The sequence below is a fragment of the Rhipicephalus sanguineus genome, chromosome 4 (assembly GCF_013339695.2).
Source record: "Rhipicephalus sanguineus isolate Rsan-2018 chromosome 4, BIME_Rsan_1.4, whole genome shotgun sequence".
NCBI classification, from domain to species: Eukaryota; Metazoa; Arthropoda; class Arachnida; order Ixodida; family Ixodidae; genus Rhipicephalus; species Rhipicephalus sanguineus.
Window position 1 is genome coordinate 20,633,784 of NC_051179.1, and position 27,050 is coordinate 20,660,833.

The following is a 27,050-nucleotide window of genomic DNA, read 5'->3' on the forward strand; positions in this document are numbered from 1 at the left end:
ATTACGCGGCGCGCACGACTGTAATATTGGCAGAGCGTCATAGCCGTGTCAGCTTTCCGCAGGATGTGTTTTTTCAACCAGCCCAAGGGGTGCTTCATGACCCCTTTAAAATACAAAATATTTCATGTTCCTTTTGGGTAGCAAGATTTTTTCTAAACTGAGTTAGTTAATAAATCAGCATATCACGATAATCTGCAATCAGAACTGTGTGTAGTGCAACAAAAATGGGTGTTCTAAACCCATTAAAACAAAAGTTATGGTATGTTGAACATTCACGAGTGAAATTCTAGCTTGAAATTCACTTACTCGCGAATGTTCAACATAGCATAACTTTTGTACAAATATGTTTAGAACAACCTTTTTTGTTGCACTGCACACAGTTCCGATTACAGATTATCGTGATATGCTCATTTACTTTGTAACGCAGTCAGTTAAGAAATAATAGTTAAAAAATAATCTTGCTCCCCAAAAGGCACATGAAATATTTTGTATTTTAAAAACTACACAATATACTAGAAAAGTAATTGCATATTTGAAATCAGTACACAAGTACACATAGTCGCCAACTTTCAACAGAATCGATCAGTAAAGAAAAACTTTTGAGAGCAGTGTCTCCCCTTAAGTAATTAACGTTCCCTGCAAGGCTTATGTGAGGTCTGATTTCCGATTTTCTTTTTCTTGGGTTCAATTTTGCAATTGCAATATGTCCTGAAGTAATCATATTAAGAGTGCTGAATATTTTTAACTAGCTACATAGACATCCTGTCTTCTTAAACTTAGGTGGTAGAAATCCACCTTAAATGCACCTTGAAAGGCTTAAGTAAAAACACATTCGAAGCAGGGGATCTAAAGACGAAACTTGTGAGAATTCTTGAATCTGCATTCTGAGTTATCAGTAAGCATTTTACAAATGTTACCTCTGTGGACCTTATATGCTTTATAAGCTCTTACCAATATCATTTCCATGTTTGTATTTATTGCAAGACTCATTGTGTTGTAGTGATACAACAATGAAATTTGAGTGAGAAACTATGTGCTGTCTGGCTCTTGTCATTGTCTCATGCTGATTGGCATTGTAGTCAAGAGTTTGGCGAAAGTTCATCTGGTCAGGCAACATGATGAGGATGAAGATGCGGTCACTGATCAGTTCAAGGTGAAAACAGACGTTTCGGGACCCGTACTATCTGTGCTTTGACCTTGGCTTGGTCAGTGACCGCATCTTCATCCTCGTGATTAGCATTGTCTCATGGCTTTCCTTATGGCGGTATTCGATTCTTAATTTAGTTAGTCTCAAGGATTACTATGTGTTGCGGCCCCTGTTGCAGTGTTGTGCTGTGACTGCAAAAGGGGTGACTTGATCTTGTTGTTTCTGTCTGTGCCGCAGAGGCTAGGTGGCAGCAGCAGCAACAGCGGTGGAGTGGTGGCCAAGGCTCTGCCGCAGCAGTGGCGAGAGGAGGAGGGGGGTGTGGGGGAGCGGGACATTAACCAGCTCTCGGACGACGCCTTTGAGAGTGTGCTGCGTGAGCTGGTGGAGTGCAAGCCGCAGGCGCGCTCGAGCTCGCTGGTGCGCAGCCTGCGCCGCGAAGTGCGTGACCAGGAGGAGCTGTTTGATGGCTCCCTGCACGCGCTGCCCCTGCTCTCCTCGTCTGCCTCCGGAGGGCACCACCAGTCGCGCCACCACCACAGGCCCGGTGGCTCTCTCTCGCTTCAGGTGTGTGTGTGGTCTCGCCGTACCCTTAAAAAGGACCCCCGACACAAAAATTAAAACCTCAAGATTTTTGTGCTGTTTGATTGGCCTGAAGTACGGGGGAACTTCTGAAAGATTATTAGTTATTAGGGGCGAACGTTAGCTTTAAGATGTTTTCATTTGGAGCTTAAGTAAGCGTGAGGGCTCATCTGATGTTGGCAGCACCTTGCGACATCTCCACTGGTATGACTTAGATCGTGGCCCTCGTGTGACGTTCCAGGAGTAAAGCTAGCATTGTCGACCGTCACAGAAGATTTGCAGGGCGCACGCAATACCACGACTGGCACCCGGCAAGGGTTATTGTTCCTTACCTCTTTCGCTCTGTTGTTGGGCTGCTCTAAAGGTAGTTCTGGCTTCTTAGGCCAGGAATGCTTTTTCTTTTTCCTAAGGGGACATGCGCTTAACAGTGTGTCTGTGTCTTCTGACGTGCTCAGGTCTTTCACCGCGATCGCGCAGGACTTGGCCAGCAGCTCTCCCATGCCGTCGTCCAGCATGGTGCGGCCGCGCGGGGGAGGGGTCCCCAACCCGGCGGGTCGCGGCATGAGGCAGGTGAACACATCTCGCCTCACCGACGCCCGCTCGGCGCGTCTCGACCACCACGTCGAAGTGGCTGCGGCAGTGGCAGCGGCCGGCGGCAGCGCGGGCAGCGGAAGCAGCAGCGGTAGCGAGGCATCGCGCGCCGAGGAAGAGAAGCCCAGCGCTGCAGTGGCCGCCCTCGGCAGGGTCGACGAGCCCTCCTGCGCCATCAAGTTCCCGCTCCTCGTCAGGCCTGGCAAGAACCCACAGCCCGACCAGGAGCTGGTGACCATCAAGAACGGCAGCAGCATGAGCGCAAGCGAGGACACCGTTGAGATGCCGACGACGCTGGACCACGGGCCCCGCCGCGTCACCACCGCAGTCATCGACCACAACCACACCACTTTCATAGCTGCAAAGGTATGTGTATGTGTGTGTGTGTGGGTATGCAAACGATATCTGTAGTCAGTCACAACCTACCTAAGAATAAATGTAAGCACCATTGCACAGTTGTTGCAGTCCCATCCCCAGATAATTTGCATAGATGCCCCATCCATTGAATGTGCTCATTTATGTGACGTCAGGCACCTTTCATGTTGGTCAGATAGGTGATATTCCCATACAGACACGTATTTGTGTTGCTGGTTTTCAGTCGAAAACTTTCATAAAAATTCAGACATCACTGCTCAGCCAAACATAATCATTTAAGTAGGCTTGTGCGAATATTCGAGCACTTAGAATATTCGAGGAATATTACAGTATTCGAATTCGCTTCGATTTGAATTTAAAGGGACACTAAAGGCAAATAACAAGTTTGTCAGAGTGAAAGCTCAATGTATGACAATGTCTAAAATGGCAGTATTATCAATAGCAGTGGCCTACTTGCCGAGAAATTAAGCTAAATGTATCACACGACGTGAGCCACGAGCGGGACATTTTGGAAATGATCCCAATGATGTGAGAGCGTCAGACTATTATTAATCACTAGTAATGAAAACTAGCTGCAATAAAGAAAGAACCTTCCATGCATCAAGAGACGTAATAAGATGCTGCTTGTTTGTTTCTGTTTGATTCATGGAAAAAAGAACCTTTTTGGCGTTGCCATGGGAAACGGCGCGCGTGGTTCAAGGGTTCAGTTTTTGCCGAACTGCACTTCACCGGTGCCCGGCTTGGCTCACATGATTGCATCTGAGTGGTAGTTTCGGTATCGCGTACTGCTGCGTGTGTTTTGCACACTTCTGAAAGTCGCTCTGCCAGAAAGCTTGACAAAATGCCACAGGCATGTGATGTTGCTGGATGCCCAAATGGTGCTCGCCGCCGTGCACACGGCCGCGCAGTAAAGGTGGGCAACGTTGGGCACGACAACAGCGACGTCGGAAAGACCGCTTTCAGTGTGCTAACACGATGCGGACCACTAAAACGTGATTTTATTTCAAAATAAGCACTTCCTTGGCACAAAAGTAGCACTACGAGGTTTCTGGACCGCTATTTCAACAATCAACGTCGACTTAATATTTGCCTTTAGTGTCCCTTTAAATTGTAGGAAATTTCGTCGAAATGAATCAATAGGTGTATACAGTCAACTGCCGATTTTTTGGACGCCCGATTTTCCGGACATGCTCAAATTCGGACGCTTTCGTGGCACCGTCACCAGCCCCATAGACTTCAATGTATTAGAACGTCCAAAATTTCGGTTGCTGAAGCTATTCCGCGTCGGATTTTTCGGACTTTCTGCCCAAATGGCAGGTCCGAAGGGCATTATTTGAGCCCCCACCTCTACCGCATCTATCGTCTCGTAGGTTCGAACCAGCGCTTTCGCGAGTCTATCTGTTTGATGCAGTAGCAGAGTCCGAAAGTCAGCTTTGCCGCAATGCCGAAGCGTTATGGGGTGAAGCAGACCAGAAATTCAAAGGGGCCGCTATCGCGGCTCCGTGCGGCGATGTTACGGATAAGCAGTGGAAATGCACGGAGGCGTGATGGCGGCAGCTGGCAAACGCGCCAGTACGACTTAATCGCTGACAACCCTGACGATAAGCATCTTCAGTTAACTGCTCGGTAGTGCACATGGCCTAGCGCAGTTGCATGTGTACTGCACTGCATTTAATAGGCGAGAACCCAAATGCGCCGCGCCGCCATTCCTGCTACCTCTTTGTGCGAGACCGCTAAGTGTGCCGCATAGACGCGTTGCCTTCGCGGACGAAACGAGCTCGCCATTGCCGCGCCCGTGTGCGGCCAAGAACTAAGTGCGCATCACAAACCCTTTCATGATAAATACGTGCGTACGATACAGCAACAGTAAAGTGACGGCGTCAGTTTAGTTGGCGATGTACTGCATACAGCTAGAAACGATCGGCTTGACACGGCAGCAAATGCTGCGTATCGGCAGTGATTCGGCGATGTGTGTACGCATATGCGCACGCATCGGGGAAAGCCGGACGAGTCGTACGCTCTTCCGCCACAGCCTTTGTGTTCCGCGTCATCGTTTACAAACGCTTCATGCGAGATAGCCGTAATCTATTCCGCGCTTTGCTGTTATCAGCGGTGCTCATCCCGAGATGCAAAAGTGGCGGTTGGCACGTACGTAGTTAGCGGGGTTTGCGGCAGGTGCCGAATGTATTTGCGAGAGCCTGGGCGCGCACTAAAATGCCTGATGCTTGTACTGGGAGGCATTAAAGCTATTTCGGACGTGGCTGTGGCGATTTGACCGCTTAAGTGGAATAAAAAAGCATGAATTTGTTTTTTCGGACTGCCCGATTTTTCGGACGATTTCGCGGTCCCGAGGGAGTCTGAAAAATCGGCAGTTGAGTGTATTAGTCCACTTGCAACCCCCCCCCCCTGTAAAGGTGGTTTCGCTGCAGTGGAGGGGTGCTATACTTTGAATACATCTTTCCAGGGAAAATTCGCACTGCTGTGAAGTTCCACTTCAAGGTTAAATGAACGCATTACCCTGACATCGTTTCATCATTTTTTAAGTTTAAAAGCTTAGTATACCGGCATATGATCTAAGTATAGTAAATTTTAAAACTTGACATATTTGATGGGTTATCACTTGCATTATACCAAAAGCAAAATCTACTATTCAAAGTTGCTTCCACTTCCTTTGAACCAAAAAGAATGACATTTGCACATGCCCATCAAACGTAATAAAGGGTTTGCATGCACATAATTTTGAGGGGCGACATGGGTCTCTTATTTACATATTTTTGAACCAAATTCAGTAAAAGTAGGCAAGCTTGTTTAGTTTCTTCTCCCATTCCTAAAAATGCAGTTTTTTTTCTAGCTCCATTATTTTGTGAAATATTAATCTTTTTGTTCTTACTACAGGGCCCGTATTCTTAAACGATCGCGAAAGGCGATAGTATCGAGTTTGATGACGTAGAATCTGATGCGTTCAGTAACTCAAGAAACACTTACCTGTGACGTCATTGTTGCACTGGCCATTGGTGTTACAAATGTCTCACAACACAGGAGTGAGCATACCATATTAGCGCAGAGCAACCTGGGTGCGTCGTTTTCGAGCGTATGCTGGCTTCTACGTAGTGGCCAGGCTTGGCTGTGGCTAAGTGAAATATAGGACGTGTTTAAAGTGCTTTAAACTGTTTTTTGTGCAATTGTTTGATGCACAGTACAATATTTAATAAAGAATGCAACTTTGTGTGGAATGTATTTTCGTTGAGAGTTTAGCACAGCGTACTCAGAGAGTTCAGCTGTAGTGTGCCGCCGCATCGACATCGTCTCAACATCTCAACGTGTTGCCAGCGCGCGATAAACCACGCGAGCAACGCATGGTTCATGTTCCTGGAACGTTCGCACCACGAAAAAACGCGCTGGCGAAGAAAGAGTACTGAAAACACCCCAAGGTAATGCTCGCTGTAAGCTTCAGCGTAAAAATGCTGCGCACATCCACCGAGGATTGAATACTAGAAGCTACAGTCTGTGTCACCGAAATGCTAGACTTCACCACCAACCGATGGTGATAAGGTGTGTTCGTTTATTCCAGGCATGTCAGGAGCACTGTAGAGCACATTCACGTCGACGAAAATACTAGATGGCGCCCTCACTTTTCCGGTTTTGCTCAATAGCCAATCAACGCGGACCAGAGACGATACTTTTGCGATCGTTTGAAAATACGGCCTCAGTACACAACCTCTTCACAAAATATACAAATGATATATGGATCAATATCAGAATGCACAAGACTCAACAGTGGAAGCCCTTTTTCTACCTATGGTTATTTTTTACTTTATGGTACGCTAAGCTCCATTGTTCTGAACGAGGCCATGCAGTGGTCACACAGAATGCAAATTTTAACAACTTAGAACAAAAGAATTGAAATCCTCTATTGTGTGCTCCAAACATCTAGTTTCACGCTGCAAGAAGAGTTATTCTGTGACAGCCACCAATATATCACAGTAAATGTCTTGTTTGATGTTCATAATTAGTATTTCAAGTAAGTCAGAAACAAGCAAATGGGACATTTCACTTGTAAAGAGCCTAGAATGTGTACACATGCACACTCGCAAAACATTAGACTACTATTAGGATATCTTCAAAGCACTGGAATGGGAGTGTGGCATCATTGAATACATATGTGATGTTTTAGAGCCGACACAGGTGATAAAGTCAGGTGCCCTATATATTTAAATTGATATTGCAGCCGAAATATGAACTTACGAGTAGAGCTGTGCGAATAGCAAAATTTTGGGTTGAAGCGAATTCAAATAGTAAAGATTGAGTGTGCGAATCGAATAATCTTAGAATATTTTTTCGAATACTTCGAAGCAAAATTGCAGAAAATGTTGCAGAGAATCCCTAAGTATGTTCTGACGAGACGGGAACTGTTACAAGTCACAAATATGGTCAAAGAACAGATTTATTGCTAAGGAGAGATGCAGCTTTTGTAGTATCGCAAAAAATTAACAAAAAAAATCTATTTTCGAAAATCACATTTTCAGTTTCTGGAGCCCTTTTATTCCAAAATATCGTCGCTGAAAATTACGTAGGAAGTATGGTAAAAAATTTGTTGTGCTTGCCGAGGTGGCGAAAATTATTGCGGAAATCGCAAAAAAAAAAAGTTTAAAAAAAATTACAGCTCTGCAACGGCGCAACCGGCCGCCGCCATCTTAGGTTTGTCGGAACCAGCATTTCTCAGTCTTCAAATTTCCCGTTTCAGCTAGGTCCTCCATTAGAAAAAGCGTACAATGCGCAAACGTTGAAAGTTCGTTTCAAGACCTTCAATTGGCTGCGTCCGCCATGTTGCTCCAGCATGCCTCGCCATTGGTTCGATGCTCCCTCTGGGAGAGCTTCGTCTGCTGCTTGCACATTGCGAAGTCACAGCTCTCTAAAATCACACTACTTAGTGACACGTTCGCACTCGTTCTGTGTTCACAGGTCGACGATCATTGAGAATATAGTTACGCTTTATTTTGCCAGCTGCAAGCGGTAGCTCAAGCATCAGATTACAATAGTGCGCCGCGCTCGTTGCGAACATCGCAGACGCACGTCTTGAACCAAGTGTTCTGCTTATGAGCATTTCGCACCTCGTGACAAAGACCATCGGAGGACGACTCTTTGTACTCGCGATCGAGCATGACTTATTTTGAAACATCGGGTACCGCGGCCACGCACATCGCGGCTGAGCTCACGGCTTGGAGTCGTGACTAGGCCTATCTCCGCTCACAGCGCCAATCTCACAGCACCAACTACACTCAAACCTCGTTATAACGAACACGGATATAACGAATTATCGGTTATAACGAAGTAAATGAAGAATAGTTTTGTCATAGCTACAGTGTTAAAAATAAACGTTTATAACGAATTTTCGGATATAACGAAGTTATTTTCGTGGCAGATGAGACTTTGTTATAATGAGGTTTGAGTGTAGTCCGAACTTTGCGGGCAAGAACATTGCAGTGGCGGACATACGAAAGCGGAGGAGCCGCAATGAGTTTCGTCGCAAACAATGAATTGCATCGCCCGCTGGCTCCTCGAAACCGTAGATGGGCATTTTACGCATCAGCAGGAGACCCCCATCACGCAGCAACCGGAGCACCGGTGGAAGCGGCTAGCAGTTGCACACGTCGGTGCCCAAAAATGCAAGACCGAGCATGCTGCATGCCAATTTATCGTCTTTATATTTAATTTCTGTTATTTTAAACTGTTACAGTATTTATTTTCCGGAAGTTCGAATAGTAAAATTTTGGTGCGAATCGAATCGAATAGCAAGCACGATTAGAAAAATATTCGAAAGTTTGAATATTCGCACACCCCTGCTTATGAGCTAAGGAAGCTGCATATAAGCAGGATAATAGATGCAGATTTTTCAATATCAACATTTGTGCGGGTCTCTCGCTCTCCTTTTTTTTCCCTAAAGACTCATGTCACTTACACATGAGTGTTTTTAAATAGCATATACTGCATGGCTGGTTTGTTCAAGGTCATAAATGTGTTTGTTAAGCCCGCGCTTATTGTCAATGGCTCATGGTTTGATTGAAGCACTTTCACCGCTGCAGTCTGGATCAGTTTTTAAGGGCCTTTTGGGTGTGTGCTTGGAAATGTAGTGAATTGCTGCTGATGTTGTTAGGAGACATGTAAAGTTGGTTTTCCTTCTGTTCCAGGAATTTTGCATGGACAAGGAAGGCAGGATGTCCTTCTTTACTGGTGGGTGATTTTTTTTTAATTTCAGCACCTCTACAAAAAGCCGCATCCAAATCAGGGTTTTCTTTTTCTGTCTCTCTCTCTCTCCAAATAATCTGTGAAGCCAATCTCAGCTTTAGGTGCACTGGACACAAGGCACATACGCTCGAATTCTGGCCTGTTTGGCAATAACATTATGTAGCCGAATGTATATCTCCAAAACTTGTAATTAAAATTTGGATTTTATTTTTGTTTGAAAAATACCTGTTGAGGACATTCATATTGCAAGGTTCAACTTGCATTCAACATACGTGGTAACTAAGCTGAAGTTTAGCAGGTAGCTTGGTTATTCCACTAGGTGTCCAAAGTGCCTAGGAACCTGGTTTTGTTACCGCATAGCTGAGTTTTCCGAGAATTCTCTGCAGTATATGCACATACACATAACAAATTTTGATATATAATGATTTTTGGAGAGGTTCTGTTTATCTTGTAATGCGTATTCAATTGTCTAGTAGCATCGCAGTTCGTATCTAGTAGTGTCTAGTAGGTGCCTGTTGAGTTTGCCTAACTGTGTCTTGGTTACTTCGTAGTCTGTATACAGTCACTGACCAATTTCTCGGACTTAAGGACCCGTGAAATCGTCGGAATAAAAGGTTTTACCTGGTGCCATGTTTCTCTTGCAAGCAGTGTTGTTGGTCTATTTGTGCCAAAGTTTCACTTTCACAGTGCATACTGAACAGCAAGGCAGTGTCAACTGCACTTTATCCAGCCGGTGGTTTTTGGCTGGTCAAGTTGTTGCCGTAATACAACTCCAAGTAACTTTCATGCTGAAGAACCTTGATGCAAGTTTGTTGTCTGTCTGGAAGAGAAGCACATTTCGAGGCCTTCAGCTACGTCAAATGATTCGCGGAATGTGGTCAAATATAATTTCCATTCTGCTCCCGCAAATGTCTGCGATCAGGTCTGTGCCAAGAATGTTCTTGGCACCCTTAGAGCACCTTAGGTGTTTTTATTTGCCGACCCCAAGCAGCGGAAACTTCCACGTGTCAGTGGTACATTTTCCTGTCCTGACTGTGATCCTTGGTCTGTCGACCCCTTAAACACTCGCCCAAAAGACTGATCGTAGATTGGCAGCATCATAAAGAGGCCCGTTTCATCTCTGAAGGTGCCCTTGGGACTGTACTGGCCAATCAGTGACTTCAATTGGAGGGAGTAGTCTGTGACGATGGCTGTGCTGGTTGCTCCGCTCTGAACAAGTGGCGTAAACTGGGCTAGTTTGTGCATGTCTGGTCAAGAACACAGTGCTAAGATGAGATGATACGAGAAGGCTATGAAAGGCACGCCTGCCAACTCTCCAATTTGCCCGGGAGACTCCAGATTTCCGACCAGTAATCCCAATTGTACGGGCGCATCCATAAATCTCTCAATAAAGAGGCCTAGCCCTACCTGAAATGAAAATAGCTAAGGACAGCTGTTATAAAAATTTTCTGGCCTTGAGGAACCCCTACAGCTTGCCGTGCAACCTTTCCCTCTACCCACTGATGCAAAGGGAGGGGAGGCCCTTGCATTCGTGTGTAGCTTTGGTTATCTATGATTGGGAATGTTATCTTTATCTTGACGACGAACTTGCGATAACACAGCACTGCTGAGCATGCAGTTAGCTTTGCCATCATACTATGTTACGCGATGAAGCATGCTAAGTGTGGGAAGGGGCTACACAAGTCTTCGAGATTCCAAGAGTCATTGCACACTTTGCCCTGCGTACGTGTATAATAATTAGACATGTGCACTGTAATTATGAGTGCCTGCATGATCACTGGCATCTAAAAGAATTACTGCAATCATTCAGAGCTGCGTATGAGGTTTACTGAGGCCACAAGAAGCAAAAAAAAAAAAAGTGTGTGTCTGTGTTGTCACTCCCCCCCCCCGCCTCCCTTTTCAAGATCCCTTTGTTGGCAGGTATGGAGTGGCACCCTTCCTGGTCTTCTCGTTGCTTTGTCCAATCCTTGTGCTGTTTTTCAAAGTAAGGCTCCGTCGTCCCCGTGCGTCTTGATACGTGCTCATGCCTTTTGAATCTGCGAAGCCGCGCGTATGAAAACTTGAAATTCTCACTGTTCATTTTAACAGCAAGTAAATTTTCTTTCAACGTGCCTCTGGACACCAGAAGGCGATTGGCAGGGGAGCTTTTAGCCAAGTGGCAAGCCCTTACAAGTTTACGGTTGTCGCCTTGTTTTTGCGAGGGCTGCAGTGAGACTTAAAGGTGGCAGAAATATTCTTGTTCCTCCCATAAAAATAACCTGCTTTGGCACACTGAACTGCTTGGCCTTGACAGCTTGGGTTCACTTATTTTGTGCATGCTATATTATAGCTGCTTTCTTCACAAGCATCATATCAGAGCACTTTCTGTGCTTCATTAACGTACTCTGCAGCGCATGAAGGTGTTGTATCCATACCATGCAAGGGGAACGAAGGGTATGAAATTGCAAATTGGTGAAGCATGTTGTAAACTGGCGAGTCTCACTGGCGCTGAGAGCAGCTGACAGTGATGTCAATCCATCTCTTGTCTCAAAGAAAGAGTAGAGCATGTGCAAGCTCTAGGGAAAACATTGAAAACTCCATGTCACATCTGTGGAGTGAATCCTGTCTAATCCTTAAAGGGCCCCTCACCAGGTTTGACAATTTTGAGCTAACGAGCGCAATGCATACACTGGGCGTTCACGATCACGTCTGCCAAAATTTGCAACGCTACGTGCCGCGCAAATGGGTCAAATTTCAAGGGGAGCGCTGCTTGCCCTTCTCTCGCAGGCGCGCGCTTTAGAGAATGAGGGGATGACGTACATGAGAAAATGGCCCTACGTAGATGGTAGTGCTGTGACGTCGCTCCCCTACGTAGACGACTGTGCTCTGACGTCGCCAACAGTAGCACGTGATGCTGCGATAATTATTTGACACAACATGTGTAGCTTGTGTAATTTGTTGCTTGAATAGATTCAATAAAACTTTAGAGAAATAATGAGACACACAAAGGGAATGTGTGCGTCTTTTTCATTTCTTTTTTCGTTAATTGCAGCGAGATGCGGAGCTAATGCGCCTCCCTTTCCCATGCGTTGATGTCCCCGTTGTTAGCGCATCGAGCAGACGCCAGCCCTGGAAACGAAAGTAATGTTCTGGCGCATTCGAGCACTCATTATGCTCGTTTATTCTACCGCGTCCAAGTAAACGTTAATGCGGCACTGGCTGACAATACCGCCACTCTGGTGCCCATACAAACGTCTCAACTTTCATGCCCGTCCCGCAGAAACAGGCAATACACACCAGAGAACGCTGACAAAACGCCCATGGCCGCTACACAAAAAAAAATGTTAGCGGCCGTGCAACGCCGCTCGCGTGCTCGGGCTGGCTCGGGCACGTCGTGCGCACGTGACCATGCATGCGCATGACATGTTCATGCGTATGTGTCAAGTGAAGAGGGCAGGGAAGGGTTTTGGCTTGCTAAGGCTACACGGGGCGAGTGGCAAGGGTTTGATACTCGCCTCCTCGCATCATGGTTTCACGGCGCTACAAATTATTGTTTTTCTCATCTCGTAATGAACAGATTTGAAAAATTCTTGCGACATACTGCTCTCCATTCGGCATACAACAACTTCCAGCGTCTAACTAAAATTTGCTCTGTGGCCTGTTGAGGGGCCCTTTAAAAGCCATGAAAAATTGACAATTTTCGGCTTGCTCACGACTAATTTAGTCCAAGAATCCACGTGTTAATGGCTTCGAGAAAAGTGTTTAAGTGAAGGCATACTGCTAGTTTTCAATACAGTGCATTTAAATAGCTGCTGCTGCTTCTGAAACATTGCCTTGCATAACCTTTGGTTTTTAATCTTGAGTAATTCAGCTTGGCCATTAAAGGGACACTAAAGGCAAATATTAAGTCGACGTTGATTGTTGAAATAGCGGTCCAGAAACCTCGTAGTGCTGCTTTTGTGCCAAGGAAGTGCTTATTTTAAAATAAAATCACGTTTTTAGTGGTCCGCATCGCGTTAGCGCGCTTCAAATCTCCCGCCTGAAAATACGACTCTCATACGTCACTGCTGCCGTGCCCAACGTTGCCCGCTTTTACTGCGCGGCCGCCGACACTAGTAGCAGCCGAGCGGAAGTAGCGGGACCCAGAGTAGCAACAACGGCGCTGCGGCAAAGACTTGCTCGGATGGGCACATTCAAAGCCGTCGCCGAGTTGCGGTTGGTCTCGTAATCCTCAGTACGACAGTGCAGCGAGCACACACGCAGAGGTTTTGACTGTTTAGCACACTGGCGCAATGGCATGACACTAAGCCACTTCGAGCGTAAGGGTTCATTCCGCGGCACCCAGTGAAAAGACACACCGGTTTCCTTGCTGCAGCACTGGCGTTGTGCACCATTCGGGCATCCGGCAATATCACACGCATGCGGCATTTTGTCGAACTTTCTGTCAGAGCGACTTTCACGAGCGCGCAAAACACGCACGGCAGTACGCGATCCCGAAACTACCACTGAGACGGGCGAGGCACAGTTCGGCGAAAACGGAACCTTTGAACCATGTTTGAACCACGCGCGCCGTTCCCCATGGCAACGCCACGGAGGTTTTGTTTTCCATGGATCAAGCGGAAACGAACAAACAGCATTTTATTACGTCTTTTGATGCTCGGAATGTTCTTTTTTTACTGCTGCTAGTTTGATTACTAGTGATTTATTGTAGGCCGACTTCCCTACGTCATCGGGATCACTTCGAAAATGTCCCACTCGTGGCGCTCATCATGTGATACATTTAGCTTAATTTCTCGGTAAGTAGGGCACTGCAGTTGATAATATTGCCGTTTTAGAAGTTGTCATACATTGGGCTTTCACTCTGACATAAATTGTTATTTGTCTTTAGTGTCCCTTTAAGTTGTCTGCTGCCTGGTTATATTTGTGACACATCTAACATACCTAGTTAGACACAACAGGGCAGTCTTTATAATTACATAAACTAGTTATATATATGTGCCTTCGAGTGGTATGTAACGAAAAGGACAGAATATTTTTAGAAGTGCCAGTTATTATTCAATTTACAGCCTTTCACTACAAGAATGAAATATTTATTTCCGTGATTAAGCTAGTCAAAACTGGTATTGCACCTCTTGATTAGATTAGATTTGTTTTGCACTACTTCCTGTACTAAAGTGGCTTAGGCCATTGTCTTATATTAGCAGAGGCCTTTACATTCAGCACTTAAAGGGGCCCTTCAACGCTTTTTCAGCATGGTTGGACAGCGCTGCCGATCGGTAGTCGAGACTCCTCAGAACATGCGAGCCACACATTATAGTGCAGCACGTGGCCTGGAATTTACAATTAATTCTAAAGTCATTTAGAAATCGTTCCCTCTTCTTTCTACAAATGATGCCATATACCCAAATTCTCGACCATTGGCTGATTTGAACATCGTAAGTTGCATAGTTACGGCGGCCACCGCGGGAGGCCGCCACGTGCCCGCACGTACGCTCGCGATCACACTGATGGTAAGCCATGCATTTGAAGAAAAAAAAGTGCTCAAGGTCAGTTAAATGTAAACATTTCTGTCGAAATGTTTACATTTAACTTCTTTTCCCCGTGCCATCCATCCCACCCTGCTTACCTTCCAGCATGCTCGTCAGGATGAGAGGAGAGAGAAAGCAGTTACAGCATGCAACCAATCTCTAACTCTGTTCGTACTTGACGGATTCTCAAATTTTGTGGCGGTTGATTCGTGAGGCAATAAACTCGCTTAATGAAGCCATTCGATGGTTACTTGGAAAAGTGTTGCACGACCTCGTTTAGATTTTTTTCTTTTTAGATATCATCCACAGTTCCTCATTAAAAAGTACGTTGTCTCCATATGGGGACACCGCCACTAAAGTTAAAACGGAATTTTTAAGGAGTGTGTGATAAAGAAGCTGCTTTGTCAGTTTCAAGCTTGAACATTAAACTTAGATTTGTCGATCTGAGGAAATGGCAAGCGTCCTAGGGAAGATGACTAGAGTTGGCAGCGCATCAGTTTCCTCGATTTAACGAAGTCTTTGCACATCGCACACAGGCACTTCGACAACCTCCTCCGCACGCTGCGAGAGCGACCGACGCCAAAGCAGCAGCGAGAAAAATTCGTCGCTGTACCATTTGCCAGCACGGCACCTTCTTGTCACCCGCGCTGGGTGCGTTCCATTCGTGCTCGAGGGCCGCTCGGAAACATGTAAGCAGGGCTGACAAGCGACAGCCAGATGTAGCACTACTTGGTCAACTCACCACAGTTGACGTTTTTGTCGCTGACGTTTAGAAGAAACGCAGTAAAAGGTTGTACAGAAAATCTCAATAATTTGGCATATCTAGTTCTAACGGACAGACCAATTCAAGCCGCATGGCTGTTTTGCACGTACCCCCATTACCCCACCCCCGCTGGCACGCGCGATGAGACCATAAGAAGTGCCATTCAGGAGGATGTGGTCAGGCCTATGTTAGCGCACTATACCGCACAGGTGCTTGGGTGCTGTAATCAAATGGGCTCTCTTTAGTTCGTACTCTGCTCAGCTGAGATTCGAATTAATGAGGTTCCACTGTATACAGGTGTGTGTACATTTTTGCACACACCATGTGTGTAATGGTAACTGTTAAATCTTGTGTACTTCCCAAATTTGTCTTAACATTAGGCTACCGGCTCCCCACTGTAGCTCCTCAAGGTCTGGGAGTGTTTGGAAGCTAGCGCAAGGCTGCAGTGGCAGCATTTAAACGAGCAGAACTGTTGTGAAAGCGCCGGCTCGTGTGCCAAGCTTCCAGTCACGTTTTAAGAGCCCGAGGTTGTTGAGATTATCTGGAGCCCTTTTCTTAAGTCTCTTTATATCCTCCTTGCTTCTGTGGGACTATAAGACCCACTTTGTTAAAAAAAGGTGATCTTACCTTTCTATGAAGCAGCTGAACAGGCAATGTCCTGTGTTGCGGGTGAGGCAAAGCATTTGGCCCACAGTGGCTGTAGTTTAGCAGTTGTTGCTAATTGCCCAAAATATATGCATACATTTTCAAATGAGGCACTGGCAGCCATTAGCAGTTTCCAGTTTTCGTTTCAGACCGGGCACAGTTTTCCTGTGAAATGTGATTGGCACAGCAGTGACAGGATGTCTGTTTTCTTTGCATGCTCATTGCCACTTGCCAGGGCCGCATGTGCGCTGATGGATTAAGCGCAAGCTAAGGTGGTGTGAATATTTAATTGTATCCTTGCTGTCTGCACATATTTATCAAAATTGGTGAACGACCGCTTGTTCACGTGCTGGCCGGTAGGGTTTTTGAGCATGCAAAGTTGTGCGCTTAAGGACATAGTAGTAACTGGTTCAGTTCAGAAATCCTCTGTCTAAAGAAGCTTTTGGTCGGAACGCTACTTGGCAAAATCAGTTTTGCTGCATTGGCTGCCCTTTGACATGGGACTACCCTTTAGTCAGGCACCAAATTCTAGATGGGTTTCAGAAGGTTCACCACACCGTTTGTTTTATGGGAGCTGGTTAACTGCAGTGAATGCTGGCTCTGTGGCAACAGAAATGGTGGTACTGTACGACAGAGTTACCACTTGCACTAATTTGGTGCACGTTGCCCTCTCTGTAATGTGCAGGTGACACGGGAACAGTGACTGCCATTGCACAGAGTCGCATCCGCGACGGGGAGCTTCACAGCAACAATGGCTCCTACTCTGCGAGGAAGAGCAAGAGGTCCCGCAACCACGTGGATCCTACCGTGATGGCTGAGCAGATGACTGGCCACCGTGGCAGCGACTCCATTGACACCCTGCTGGCGTACATTTACTCGGACGACAAGAGTGGAGCACCTAACAGCTCCTCAAACAACGGGGGTGTGGCCACAGAGAACCGCAAGGGCAAAAACGTGCGCAAGGGCACAACCTCCTCTTCATCCAACTCCAGCGGTGCCAAGAACTCCTTGTCGAGTCCGCCACCGGGCCAGGCTGACGAGAAGGAGGTGGTGCAGGAGGGCCTGTCGGAGGACGTCATCAACAACAACTTCGACTCTTCACATCGACGAGCTGTCTTTGAGGATGCTCCGCTCTGCGGAGGAGGTGGTGGCGGCAGCCCAAACGAGAAGGAGCGCTCGTTCTCACCAAGCTTCTACTCCGACTATGGCACGGAGACCGAGCTTCCCGGGAGCTACAGGGTGGACCTGTCGTCCTACTCGGACGTCGACCAGATTCAGGAGTCTGAGTTCAGGCTAGTCACGAAGAAGCAGCGGCGGAGAGCTCAGCTCAAGAAAGCAGCGACGACCGTGTACGAGGGCTTCCACAGGCCACTCGGAGGGGGGGGTGGCGGCAGTGCGACGGGATTCGGCAGCTCGCACGGAACCACCGCCACTACCGCAACCGGCAATGGACCGGTCGAGGACTCAACGGTGCGGAGACCTGGTGTGCATTCTCTTGAGAGCCTGTCGCAGCCGTACCAGCAGCAGCAGCATCAACGCAACAGCGTTGGTGCAGCGAGCATCCGCCATGAGCCCCCCGCCACGGCGGTGGGGGGCGGCCGCCAGCACAACTACACGGGCTCGGCGCCGCCTTCCGAGCCGTCTTCTCCAGAGAACTCTGACCTGGACAGCGTCCACTCGCTGCCAGTGAGCAGTGGCAGTGGCGTGGCTGCCACCATGGTCTTGCAGACGTCGTACGCAGACATTGCGCGCATGTCTTGCCGGCAGGGCCGTGGTGGGACTAGTGGCAACGGTGGTGGTGGTGGGTGTGGTGGTGCCGCTGCAGCGAATTCGTCGGCGGGGGCAGAGAACTCGACAGCCGTAGTAGTGCCTTCGCAACAAACGGCAGTTCGGCCGACTAGTCAAGGAACAGAGGCTCCGGCTGTGACTTCAACAACGACCGCAACTACGCCCACGGCAGGTGGCCCGACCATGACAGCTGTGAGCGGTGGTAGTGTACGCGAGAACGTTTCGTCGTACTCCACGGAGTGTTATCAGAGTGGCGAGGGCGACAGGTCGAGCAGCCCTGCGGTTGTGCTCCTGGACGACATTGGCGGCACACCACCCTCAATGCTTAGCGAGATAACTTTTGGTTTTGATGTGAACGAGCAGCTAGTGCAAATGAGTCTGAACAGCCAGTTCCAATGTGTGCCTTCGGGGGGAACTCTTGGGGAAGGGGGAGAGCCTGCTGCCATGGCTACTGCAACTCCCACTGTTGTGGCTCCTCCTCGGTTTGACGGGCGGCCGGAAGAGCTGGGCAGGTTTAACCACAGGGATGTGGTGGACTTCCTGGACTGGGGTGAGCACCTCTCGAGCCTTTTTTATTGCTTCCTTTTTTTGCATCTGCCCTTGCCTCATAGGGAGCAGTGTGAGGTTAGGCAGGTCTCATATGTAAACTTCACTTGCTAGATAACAATTCAGCCACCACCATGAACAGTGCCATGAATTCTGAAAAGGCATGGGTATATGTGTTTCTGTGAATCACTTGGTCTGTAGTCTCCTTCCCTTATTCTTCTAACTTTGGAGTCTCTCAGAGACACTAGCACAAAACTCATTTGGGGGGAAGCATTTGGTGTGCCAGGTAATCAATAGGTCTGTGAAGGAACCAATTAATCCATTCAGCATATCCTGGTTGCTCTGCTCGGCAGCAGTGTACCTTGTGACAGGCTACCTGCTTATGTATCTGAATTTTCAGTCTCCTGAGACTGTAGTGGCTGCTGTAGTGGCCAGTGGATTTTAGCTGCTCATGCACCTGTTGCATGACTAAGGTGTTGGTAAAGGAGCCATTTCTTGGAAGACGGGGACAAAAAATGCTGGTGCACCGGGGGGATGTTTGAGTCCTGCATTCTTCACCAGATATCGACTATTGATTCTACTTGCACTGGTGGAACGGTTGCGCCAAAGATGCACCAGAAAGACGCCTTGTTAGTAAAACAAAGATGAAGTGTGACATCGCTGCCATGGAGTGCTCAGTCATTGCCACAGCTTAGATGTCATCCGTTCTCCATTTGATGTTTGATATTCTGTTCAGTTCAACTTGAATTGTGGTAGGAGCATGGGGACCCTCGAAACATTGATTTTCTCTTTAAAGGGACACTAAAGGCAAATATTAAGTCAACGTTGATTGTTGAAATAGTGGTCCAGAAACCTCGTATTCCTACTTTTGTGCCAAGTAATACTTATTTTGAAATAAAATCACGTTTTAGTGGTCCGCATCACGTTAGCGCAGTTCAAATCACCCGCCTGCAAGCGGTATTTCCCACGTCACTGTTGCCGTGCCAAACGTTGCCCGCCTTTACTGTGCGGCGGCGTGCACTGGCGGCATGCACCATTCGGTCATCCGGCAACATCACATGCATGCGGCATTTTGTCGAACTTTCTGTCAAAGCGACTTTCACGAGTGCACAAAACACACGCGGTACTAGTATGTGATATCGAAACTACCACTGAGACGCGACCGCGTGAGCGAAGCAGAGGTGCCGGGCAAAGCGCAGTTCGGCGAAAATGGAACCTTTGAACCACGCTTGCCGTTCCTCATGACAACACCAAAAGGTTTCTTTTTTCCATGAATCAAACAGAAACGAACAAGCAGCATTTTATTACGTCTCTTGATGCATGGAAAGTTCTTTTTTTGATCGCAGCTAGTTTGATAACGAGTGATTAATTGTAGTCGGACTCTGTCACGTCATCGGGATCATTTCCAAAATGTCCCGCTCGTGGCGCTCATCGTGTGATACATTTAGCTTAATATCTCAGTAAGTAGGGCACTGCTGTTGATAATATTGCCGTTTTAGATGTCATACATTGAGCCTTCACTCTGACATAAATTGTTATTTGCCTTTAGTGTCCCTTTAACCAAACGTTTCCTTGTCATCCGAGTGCAATGAGGTTTCTGGAATGGTATTTCGGCAGTGCATGTCTCCTTAATATTGTTTTTAATGTCCCATTAACCAGCCTTAGAAATATAACATTTAAAGTGAAATGTCAGTGCAAACTTTCAATCAAGATCAACCAACTTGATCTTTCTTTTTAAATGCGAGGCATTTCTTAGCAATTCAAAGGCATTTTGAGCATTCCTGTCTGTCTATCTCTCCATCTCTATCTGTCTATCTATCTCTATATCTCTATCTCTTTCTATGTCTTGGCGTTGTTGTCATCTCCTTAAGCTTGGTGCATGCCAAAATTGGCATAGATGGACGTGAATGTATGACGAACACTATTGGCAACCCATGAAATAATAACATAACTTCCCTGTCTTGTATGTCATGAAATCCTTTCCACCAGGCACATGCAGCACATACCCACATATTGCGGCATGGTGTGCGGGTATGCACCACAGGTGATTGTCTGTATGTCTCAGAAAATGCGGTGCCATTTTAGGTGAGGTTGTCGATGGAGTAAATATTTCGTTGGAAGCAAAGAATAACTCACTGCTCGAGCCGGAATCGAAACCAGGCATTCTGTACGACAAGTCAAGTATTCTACCACAAAGTCACCCCAGGGCTTCAAACGGTTTCCGAAAAGACTCTATAAAGCGTCATGTCAGGATAACCCCAGTTGGGGTGGCAGTGTCTGCTATCCGCTTTAATATCAGTGTAACAAATATTAGTTACCTATGATCCCTCAAGCTATAGTCAAGCGGGGTATGAATACACCTGCGACGGCGTTTGTAAGCATGATGACTGCTAACTGTTTAGACATTTAGCATACTCAAGTGACAGTTAAAACTGGTCAGTTTCTGAAGCAAGCTTTTTACTCAGTCCTCTTCTTCACATTTTGTAATCCTTCAGTTCTGCGGGTTTGAGACTGATTGTTTGCTTCTTTCTTCTTTTTCTGTATAGAGTGGGTGAGAGCCTGCCAGAGCTACGAAAAAGGTAAGCAAACTTGCTTGTATGTTTATGCAGTTTGTGAACAAGTAAAGAAAATAGAAAAAAAAATTGTTTACATCACTCTTGAAGCAATGTGTGTCGTGGAACCACGTCGTTATCTCATTCTGACCATCTGTAATTTCTTTCTGTAATTTCACTTGTGAAAACTGAAGATATGAATGTAAGGCATGCCGTAGTAGGGTATTCTGGATAAATTTTGACCTGGCTTTAGCGCTGCTGAGCATCATTGTGCTTAACGGTATGGCGTGATTTGGCAAATACAGCAGCTCCATCATAACATTTGCTTCTTGATTCATCTGACAGCATCAGAATGACCACCAGGATGGCATGGAAAAATGTATGAAAAGCCACTTTTCATTCGTGTTTGTTATAAAAAGATTCGATATCAAGAACTCGATGACCATGAGGTTTCTAAATGGTATAAGTTTATTTTACACATTTACAACTGGGTTAGGGTATTAACAGAGGATCCTTCATCTTTCGTTGTTCAAACTTCTCTCGTCTATCTTGGCCGCCGCATCCCCCAGCACCAGCTGCTCTCTCCCCCACTCTTTCTTGTAAGTCGTGCCGTCCGGTCCAGCATTACGAGCACGGTCATAATCCTGTTCACAGAAACATTATGCAGGTGTCCCAATCACCCCACCTCCCCGGTTGGAAGGCTGGTGTCAGCCAGGGACACCACAACGATTCCAGCGAAAGGGATTATCTTTAACAGTGTATTTAAGTTGAGGTGCGTATTAAAAGTGCAGCGTGTTAGTATTTGCAATAATCAGGCATGTCTCGTGAACATAGTGCAGTTCTGGTGTGTAGAACCCCAGATTTTAATGTTGATTGAAGAGCATTTCTAGAATAATCATTTTATGAATGTGGAGTGCACAACATTTACGCCAGTGTCCCTCGTTTTGTTTCTCTCGCAGAAGGCTCCTCGGACTCCAAGACAAGGGTCCTGTACTACTGTGATTCGTCGTCGTCCGGTGGCCAGCGGCAACAGAACAGCTAGCCTGCACACATGCCCCTTTTCAAGGAATGAAGCTTCGAGAAGAGGCAGCAACGGGCTGCAGTGCGGTTAGGCTCATCATTGTGTGTTCGTGATGGCGCGCGGCAGAAAAAACTGGTTGTGTGGCGTGTGCATGCTTCAGCTGCTCTGGCCATCTCTCTCTCTCCTTTCTTCTCACGTGGCTTTCTTTTCTTGTCGCCAGCATTCGAGTGCTTCACCTTGTCTGTCGTCACCTGGCTGTCTCGCCTCAGCAAAGTCTTCCGCCGCTGCAAGCAAGCCGCGCGAAAAAGTCTCTAAGCACAGGGCTTGGCCACCCACTCTTTGCATCCGGCTGCCGCATCTGCCTCACTACTTCCCATCTAATGCCTTTTTTCATTCTTTTTCTTCCCTCATTCGACATGAGAGGCAAGACTGCTGGCGGAGAAAGCACATAGCAGCTCGTCCATTTTCACAGTCAGCCGCCGCTGCTCTGCTTTTCGCCCAACCGAGCCGACTTGTGAAAGAGTGATGAGAGTTCCCTCGACTCGGCTCGTCTCGCGAGACCCGTTCTTTCGCAACGTTACAACCGGGAAACGTAACATGCCTGCAGACACGTCGGCATCTCTCTGACGTGGCCCCCAGAGACTGTGTTTGTGTGTTTGTTTGTGCACACCTTCCTTGTCCTGTGTGTTTCTGTGATTGCCGTGCCGCTGTGACTGACGTTGGAGGCACGACGTGACGTGCAGAAGAGGGGTGGCTATGCATACAGACTTCTGACTCTGATCGCTCCTTTCGTTGACGAAGCAAGACAGGAGAAACTACTGCCCCTCTCCCCAAGGAAGCAAGGGTTGCAAATGGGTGAAGAAGTGCTCGAAGACTCGCCACGTCTGTTTGGGGCTCCTTCGTTATTCTCAGTCTCGGCCTTCGTCGGTGGCTGTAGGGACAACATAAAAAAGCGCTTGCTCAGCGTTGCGCGGACAAATGCTCACGAGCGGTGCCGAGACAGGAAAACAATGCAGATTGTTGTTGTTGCTCTCTAATTCCTCTTTCGAATGACGTCCCACCATCCTTTCCTGATATCCCCCTTAACCTTGATTCCCTGATAAGTGACTTGGCTCTCCCCCCTTTGAGAAGGTAAGGGGTTCAGTTGCACATTTCTGGAACTGCAGCATCACGGGTAGGCTCTCTTTAAGGAGTGCGATAGACACAGTCTGGGGCAGTGTGTGCGTGGCGTTGGACTCTTTGCCCCTGTGCACATTGTGGTGGCAGACTGCTTATCGACGGACGGACTGATCGCAGACAGCTGTCGACTGAACGTGTCTTGCAAGAAAATCTTAAAAGGTTCGTGGGAGATGGGGGGTGGGGATGGGGATTTGTTGAATGATAAAGGTGATGAAGAGAAGTTCCTCTTTGGTTGCTACGTAGGGAACTTAGGCAAAAGACTTTTTTTTTTTAATTGTCGTTTTTGAAAGGGAAGGCTCCGAAACTTGCTGCGTGTGAAGTGTGTGCCAGGTGGTGTGAGCCTCTGTGTGTGTGTGTGTGTTTGCATGCATTGTTCGGTATGTGCGTTGTTGCCTTATACTCATGCGACACTTTGGTAGTGTTGTGATGTTTACTTTATTATTTTTTTAAATCCCTGATGGACGTTCTGAATTGGACTGCTACTGCCACATAAGTGTCCGTGGGATTAAGGGGGTTGGGGCACGAGAATGTCTTAATGAAGGATGAAAGAAATGGACGTGTGTATGTTCTTGCACTTTGAGACTGGCCTGGGAGGAGAGTATCTGTGAGCCTTGTCTTCTTTTTTTTTTTTCTTCCGAGGACCTCCAAGTATTCTACAGTCAAAACGCATTGCCAGAAGAGCTGCTCTGTGTTACGCAGGAGTTCAGTGCAGTTTGTTCACGCCTTCTCAAATGCTGGGGTTGAGTTTTATATGCACAGGTCAAGCCTAGTTTTTTTTTTTTTCTTTTGTGCGCTTGACAACGTTGTGATGACTTTGCCACATTTTAATTTTTTTTTTTTTCACTCTTCTAAGAGCCTGCCAGCACCATCTTTTGCTGCCACAATGGTGTTGCGCATTATTTATTATATAATTATTGTTACAATAGTTGAGAAGACTGCGAAGGGCACTGGTGAGATGCAGAGTGCTTCTTGCTGCGATGACTTGCAGGTTCTCCCAGTGTTGACCTGTGATGGAACAAAAGAAAGTATATATTATAGGTCAGGGTAAACGAATCCTTCCATTCAACCCCACCCTCCTTATCAACCCCCCCCCCCCCCCAACCACCACACTTTGCCAAATTGATCGGCCTGATCATCCCCCCGTTTTGAAGCTCGATGAAAGTGGGGAGGTCTGGTGGAACTCCAATCTGTAGGTGACATATCCTTGTATACGTGGGTGATAGCCACTGGCAAGCACCATTTGTCGCTCAAGGATGGCTCTGCACATGCTCTCTGAGAGCAAGTGATTGTTGAGGAAGCGAAAAAAACGAGTTTTTGTGTTCCTGAGTTTATGATTAGTTCATTAAATATACAAGTCGAGCTTTGGCACAACCCCCCACCCGCCATCCTCCATTGCCAGGTTCCGAAGTTTCTCCCAGCACTTGTTTGTCGTGCAAGTCATTCTCAGGCCGTGGAAGATGTTTTGGACTGTCTCGGCTGTGCCGTGTCTGACGCGGAACATGGGAGGAGAGCAGCATAATAGGTGTTTTTTGTTTGTTTTTGATGTTGTTTGAGAGAGAAAGCGTTAAATGAATGTCTAAAAGTATTCACTAGTCGACGACGAAGAGGTGATTTCAGTAACGAGGCGGCATCAGTCGAGACTCTGGAGACTAAAATAGTAACGAGGACTATTGTGTGTCCGCGAGTGTGTGCACATGCGCGGATTTTTTTTTTTTCTTCCCCTCGACTGGGCCCGAATTTCTCGTCCCCGTTTTTCGAGTGTCTGTGAATGCGAAGAAAGAAATATATATATAAATATATAATGTGCGAAAAAAATCTTCCCGGCTACCGCGTGAAGAAAACACCCCAAGTTTTGTCGTTCCTTTCATCCCTTTCATTAGAGACTGTGTAAAGAAAATGTCATCGTGGCAAGGTTGTTTCAAACATTTTGTCCGATGCTTTTCCTAGCCAAAAGAGCCTGTTCGCTGAACATTCCACATTGGATTGGCCACTACTACGATGCGCAGTCTTTGCGCACTCAACGGAGTGTTCGCGCCTATTACCCTGTTGCGAACGAAAAAGCTGTGTTTACGACGGCGCTGTGTACTTCGCCTCGCTGCCAAGGGACAATTTTATCGCGACGCGGTTTGTCTGCATTGGCTTGTGGCCTGTGGCCTGGCATACATTAAACTTCGCGCTCTTTTTTTTTTATTTTTCGCGCAGCGACAGTCCCCTTCCCCTTGGCCTCCCCAATTGCATTTGTGGAGGGGATGAACGGGCCCAAAAGAAAGTGCAATGAAATAAAAACAGTTGCTTGAAGAGTTTACACTCGTTCGCTTCTTCCTCGGGGCTGACAGCATTACTTTGTCTAAATGTTTGTTGTTGCAGTTTATATGACATTGTGTTCAAGGGTTTCTTCCACTGACCATCTGTGAAGGGGTGCGATGGCGATTTCAGTTTGTTTCAGTTACATGGAGGTCTTCCTTCGCTGGACTACATACTTCAGTTAAAGTTCAGACTGGAAGTAAATTATACCCAAAAGTTGTAAAAGAGCTCTTCGTTCGGCCCCATTGCGAATTTCGGTTGGTTATGGGAACTTGTAAAGTGAAATCTAGGAAGCATTTTACTGAATTCTTCAAACCTTTGAACTATTGGATATGTTGCAAGCAATATAACTGTTGACTTCATGGCGAGCTTCACTGGCAGAGCAGTGTTGGTGTGATGTTTGTATATGCATTACATCATATGTACAGTCGTCATGGCCGGCTGCGAAGCGCAAACAAAATAACTTTTAGATAACGCTGCATCTGCGGCGCTTTTAGTAACGGCGATGCAGGCAGCGCGTCGTCTGCCTGTCAACAAATCGAGCGTGGCGCGCCAGCACTGCGCGAGCTGCAGGAATTGCCCTTAACGCGAGCAGAGAGGCAGCGTTATCTAAAGGCGCTTCTCAACCAACCATGATTCGTTATTTTGTTAGCCAATAGATGAGCAAAACGCAAGCTTTCGTTAGCGTCGGTTGACGGAGCTTACGGCAGCCGCCGGAGCGCGCACGCCATGCGCTCCCGTGTTCCCTTTCATAAAAATTGACACTGTACAGTCGCGCTCAATGTGACTTGCAACACAGGAACGTGCGGACTCGAGAGTTCAAAGATGGCGCGTGGCTACACCTTGCCTTAATTTTCCGAACTAAATTATATTTTATTAGTTGGGATCATCCCGAAGTTAGATGAACACCGTTCATTTGTTGAAATAAGGAATAGCGGAAGTCATGGGTGATCTTAAAGCTTGCAACATGGGAACGCATGGCCTAGCAAGTCATATTGAGTGCGACTGTACATGTGTGCCCTGTTGGTATCTCCATAGTGTTGGCATCTAGATACACACTTGCAGTGTTAATTTGGTATCTACATACAGCGAAGTCAGGTTCCGCACAGTGAAGTCTGGTTCTGCAGTACATCGAAGGGATTCTTGCTTGGCACGATGACACTTATTTCGCTCCACTTTTTGTTGCACTGTCGAAGGTTTTGTTTCAGTGCCGTATTAGCAAATGCTGCAATATAACCTTTGAATTCAACGAGCCTTGTATAATTAAACCAAGAGACTTCATTAAATGAAGCCAAGGGAGGCATAAGGGACAGTATTTGTAGTTTTAAAGTGTAGTGTAGTTATTATAACATAAATGGAAGGAGAGAGAGAGCAGGAGGAAGGCAGGGAGATTGACCAGAAATTTGTATCCGGTATGCTACCCTGCACTGGGGTTGGGGAATAGGGGGTTGAAAGCGAGAGAGAAAATAAGTAATAAGGAAAAAAACAATCGCAACCACACACACACAAGAGTGTTCCGCTCGTAAGGCGTTCTGACAGGCCAGTAGAGTGCAGGAAGGCTAGTAGTGCTTGTAAAGCCTTCTGTGTCGTTATGTCCGGACGAGAGCGTAATAGTCTTTCTTCTGATAGAGGCTGGTCGTCTAACTTGTTGAAAGCATCACAAAGAGATTGTCTCTGTGTGTTATACTCCGGACAGTCACACAGAACGTGTCGAATTGTTTCTTCGTTGCCGCAGTGTTCACAGGCGGTGGTGTCGGCCATCCCTATGCGGAATGCATACACATGGGTAAACGCGACCCCTAGCCAT

General features: G+C 46.8%; 1 protein-coding gene across 1 annotated transcript in view; it reads left to right on the forward strand.

Moving 5' to 3' along the window:
* LOC119389564 (mucin-19) overlaps positions 1-25,244 on the forward strand; it is a 35,194-nt gene extending 9,950 nt beyond the window's left edge. Inside the window, exons 2-8 of the mRNA XM_037656878.2 lie at positions 1,385-1,711; positions 2,204-2,683; positions 8,881-8,923; positions 14,982-15,134; positions 16,539-18,191; positions 20,734-20,766; positions 21,699-25,244. Of these exons, the coding sequence (XP_037512806.1) occupies positions 1,385-1,711; positions 2,204-2,683; positions 8,881-8,923; positions 14,982-15,134; positions 16,539-18,191; positions 20,734-20,766; positions 21,699-21,781 (2,772 nt within the window). The 3' untranslated portion in view covers positions 21,782-25,244. The remainder of the gene's footprint in view (positions 1-1,384; positions 1,712-2,203; positions 2,684-8,880; positions 8,924-14,981; positions 15,135-16,538; positions 18,192-20,733; positions 20,767-21,698) is intronic.
* Positions 25,245-27,050: the final 1,806 nt, after the last annotated feature.